Source organism: Drosophila willistoni, assembly GCF_018902025.1.
Source record: "Drosophila willistoni isolate 14030-0811.24 chromosome 2R unlocalized genomic scaffold, UCI_dwil_1.1 Seg200, whole genome shotgun sequence".
Taxonomy (NCBI): domain Eukaryota; kingdom Metazoa; phylum Arthropoda; class Insecta; order Diptera; family Drosophilidae; genus Drosophila; species Drosophila willistoni.
In genome coordinates this window covers 985126-989060 of record NW_025814051.1, presented here as the reverse complement: position 1 = coordinate 989060, position 3935 = coordinate 985126, and the positions used below count along the sequence as shown (strand labels likewise).

Genomic DNA, 3935 nt, shown 5'->3' with positions numbered 1-3935 from the left:
TTTCCTCGAGAGTTTTTCACACATTGTTAACTGCTTTTTGGTTACAATTAACTTAAGGTATAAGAAAAGGTCAACTAATCCAAGATTTCTTTGAAAAAACAATGCCAAAATCTTATTTAAGCTTTATAAACTGCTAATCTTTTACTTTTTTACCATATTTTTTTACCAGATTTCTCAAAGTTCTCTAAATAGTTTATTTCTATAGCAGGGTTGGAATGAAGAATTTAAAAAATAGCTGAAATCACTTTAGCTTTATACCGAAATTTCATATACTAACTAGAACAAATAATACTAAATAAACATATATGAATTCCTTTTTAAATAATAGAAATTAGAAATGAATTTTAGTTACTGGGTATTTCAAAGTCGAAACATGTTCGAAATCGAATTCTTCATCTTTTTATGCACCAGGTATAACGTCCACTGTGTGCTGGAGTTGTTGTTGTGACCTAAAAAAAATATTCACACTCACTTCACCTGTCAAGTTGAATAAAAAGCAAACGTTGCCCGTGGGTTAGGAGTGAGAATCAACCAGGAGTTTGCAAAAAAAATAAAAATAAAAAAAAAAAACATTAAATTAAATATACTCATATCTATATATACGTATGTATGCATATGTTTATGCGAATGTTCTCATTAAAATTTGTATCCCGCATGCAATTAGAGTTTGTCATTTGACAGCAATGGAAAAGATACGAAATAAATTTATTGTTAACAAGCTGCTAAATCAACAACAAGCACAAATTCTGGAGTATGAAAAAGTCTGTGGTGAAAGTAAGTGAGAGTATTTGTTGACAAATTTAACCAACATTCATTGCATAACTTTAAATTTTGGTATTTTTGGAATTAAGTCTTAAAGAGACAATATGTTTATCAAATAAATCCCTGGGAAGTCAGCCTTCTTATATGAGCCACTTCTGCAGTCGCGACTTGTCTCCCAACTGAAGGATGTTCTCTTACTTTAATTGACTTTCCGAAACCCAGAATTCAATTTCTTGATATGTGGAAAAGGCCTTGGCAAAAGTGAGTCAAAACTAAAGGGATTTATTACGAACAATTTCCAAGATTCGCATTAAAACGTAAGTAAGACATCGCGTCATTTTGACAATGATAATTCGGAAAATAAGGACGAAATAGGACTGAGTATTGCCATTATAAACAAAAGCAAAAATAAACACCTAGATACGGTGATTCCAAATATTCACTAGAGTTGTTATATTTGGAAATATTTAAGACAAAATGCTAATACTTAATCTAAATGATTTTATCCAATGACTAGACACTCACTCTTCTGTTTCTCATCAAACCTAGTAGACTTTTCCTTAACATTTGGCAAATAATTTCAAAATTTTCGTTGCTTGTCATGAGCGAACCCATTTCGGGTCGTGGATTGCGTTGCGCTTACAATGGCCTTCTACTTTATAGTGCCTATTCGACGGTCAAGAAGATGCATTTGGCCGAACATCCTTGTGCATACAGCGCCTGCATTGTAAGCGGAACTGTGGCTGTCCTTGGGCTCTTGAGAGTCATCTTTGGCAGTGGACATTCGGACGAGTGTCGTAAGTTGCGGGACGTTAATCAAGGTGTATTGGAACTGGTGCCGTTGCCTTTGGTCAATATGGAGCTATACATACGATCCACGGGAGTGAGTCCTTTAGCCTTGAGTCATGCCATCTTTGTCCTGCCTCTGGTGGGGGATTTGTGCTGCTCTATTGTCAAAGAACGCCGGCAATGCGATATTAGCGAATGTCTCAAGGATCTTACGGTACTGGGAAACATTGTTTCCCTGGCATATCTGGCTCATGTGGAAGAAAATTTCATCTATATGCGGATGATGCTGGTCATGGCTGTGATGAAGTATGGTGGAGTCTTGGTGGATAGCATACACGAGGGCACGGGCGAGGACTTGCAAGTGTGTGGCACAGCCCTGTTCCTGCACCTGTTCGGTAGAGTACTGCGGGAATGGAAGGACAAGATGTGAATTAACCACGAGTAATAGTAACCAGTTGAGGGGGGGCTGAGAGGTTCTAACCCCTGATCGCTTTATGGTTTCAGCATTAAATTTTCCATGAATTTTTTGGTGACTTTTGTATGGTATTAAATTTCATTAAGCTGCTTTTCAATTGCTGTTCATGTTTGTGTTCATGTTTTTGTAATTGCCAATTGGCGGCAACTCCCCCATCCAACCACCTCCATCTCCAAGTGACTTGTATGGCTTCTACGGGTATGTTAGTCGTGTGTCATACAAATTGATATGGGGTGATTACAGATGAAAGTCAAATAGCTGAGTCACCGCCATTAGAAATCGCAATTTCTACTTATATCTTGAATGTATGTAGGTAGTTATTGGAATTTATTGCTAGTACAAACATCAAGTGCATCATGTTTAAAAGTGGCAATTCACTAAGTCGATAGCCAGCAGTTTTCACGTGACTTTACGATAAGTTAATGCTTGGTCATGAGGTCAAAAAAAAAAATATAAAAAAATAAAATTGTAATTTGTATAAGAAAGGTATTTAATATATTCTAGATGAGTATGAATGGTAGAATCAAGCGATTCATTTACCGTTCGTTTGGGTTGGATATACTTAAAAGGTCCTTGAATATATAAAATATCGACTCGATAAAAATAAAATGAGTACTATTTAAATAAAGCTTTTTGTTCAATTAACTGAATCAAAGTTTTGTTTTGGGGAAAATACATAGTATTATAAGACTATCTGCCAATTTGATTGATTGGAAATTACTAAATTCTTATCCGACTGGAATGATTCTATATACCTAAAGAAAATTATGAACGAATATAATGAATTCTAAAGCTTCTAATTTCGAGTCAAATTAGTCGTATTTTAGTCAATGGCACTAAACAAAAATAGCGCAAATTTTCTTATTAGTACATCTCCGAGCACATCGGGGATGATTTTCTGTAGCCTTGAATGCGTTCGTTTTGAATCCTACAAGGGAAGTACTCAAGGTTATAAGCGCCGATCTAGATAAAATAATATACCATAAAAAGAGCTTTCCGAGTATATATCAAATTCCTCCCAGACCCAAAAATTTACATTGCTATTCAGCATATGAATAACTCGATTTAAGTAGAATCGGACCACTTTATCATATCATATTATTATATCACAATGATCTAAAGTAGAGTTAAAGATCAATATCTTTGTTATTTTTTACATATGTATGGAGCTTGGTGGTTCCCAATGTCTTTCAATATTCTAACCTTAGAAGACCAAAACTTGTGAAAACCGGATTAAGATATGTACCGTATATATCCGTATTTAGAGTTTATTTATTTTACAACCGAATACTGAAAAATGGATTCAACTATATTTTCAGATAATTTAAATGGAAAAGTAAATCTTTCGACTTTAATTCTAGTATCGACTTTAACAAGATTTAAAACCAATCATTTACCTTAGTTAATAGTGGCCCTAACAGCACAAAATTTATGGAAATACAGGGTTCCACATTCGTGCAGAGTTCTACAGGTAAACAATGTCGTGGGCTTGGAATTTGGAACAAATGATCGAGAATAATTGTGAATATTCCATACGCTACTAAATGTATTCAGCAAAGTTCGAAAAAATATTAGACCATAGTTAAAAATTTTTCAAATTACACCATTTTTGTTGGACACACTATTATTCTGGCCAACTGAAAAAGTGTGTATATTAGGAATTATGGTCAAAAAATTCGTTTGGGCTGGTACTTATTTCTGTGAATTACTTTTTTACTTCATGATACTACCACTAATCATTGGAAACCACTTTTCTGCTTATAAAATAGGCACCTTTCCAATCCTGAGTGTTACACGTATTTTCCATGTACGTTAAGTTATTTGGAAATTCTAAAAATTTCTCTATATGATATATAAAAAAAATTATTACAAACTAATGATGCACACCTCTTGATGATTTGTTTGTAGG

General features: G+C 34.3%; 1 protein-coding gene across 1 annotated transcript; it reads left to right on the top strand.

Moving 5' to 3' along the window:
• The first annotated feature begins 1281 nt into the window (after nucleotides 1–1281).
• Nucleotides 1282–2123, top strand: LOC6641729. Its single transcript, XM_002064609.4, has one exon. The coding sequence runs from the start codon at nucleotides 1364–1366 to the stop codon at nucleotides 1979–1981; it is 618 nt and encodes a 205-aa protein (XP_002064645.1). The 5' UTR covers nucleotides 1282–1363; the 3' UTR covers nucleotides 1982–2123.
• The last annotated feature ends 1812 nt before the right edge of the window (nucleotides 2124–3935 follow it).

Bases quoted from the DNA above. Each gene is read 5' to 3' on its own strand.
- LOC6641729 (XM_002064609.4), top strand. From the start codon at position 1,364: ATGAGCGAACCCATTTCGGGTCGTGGATTGCGTTGCGCTTACAATGGC.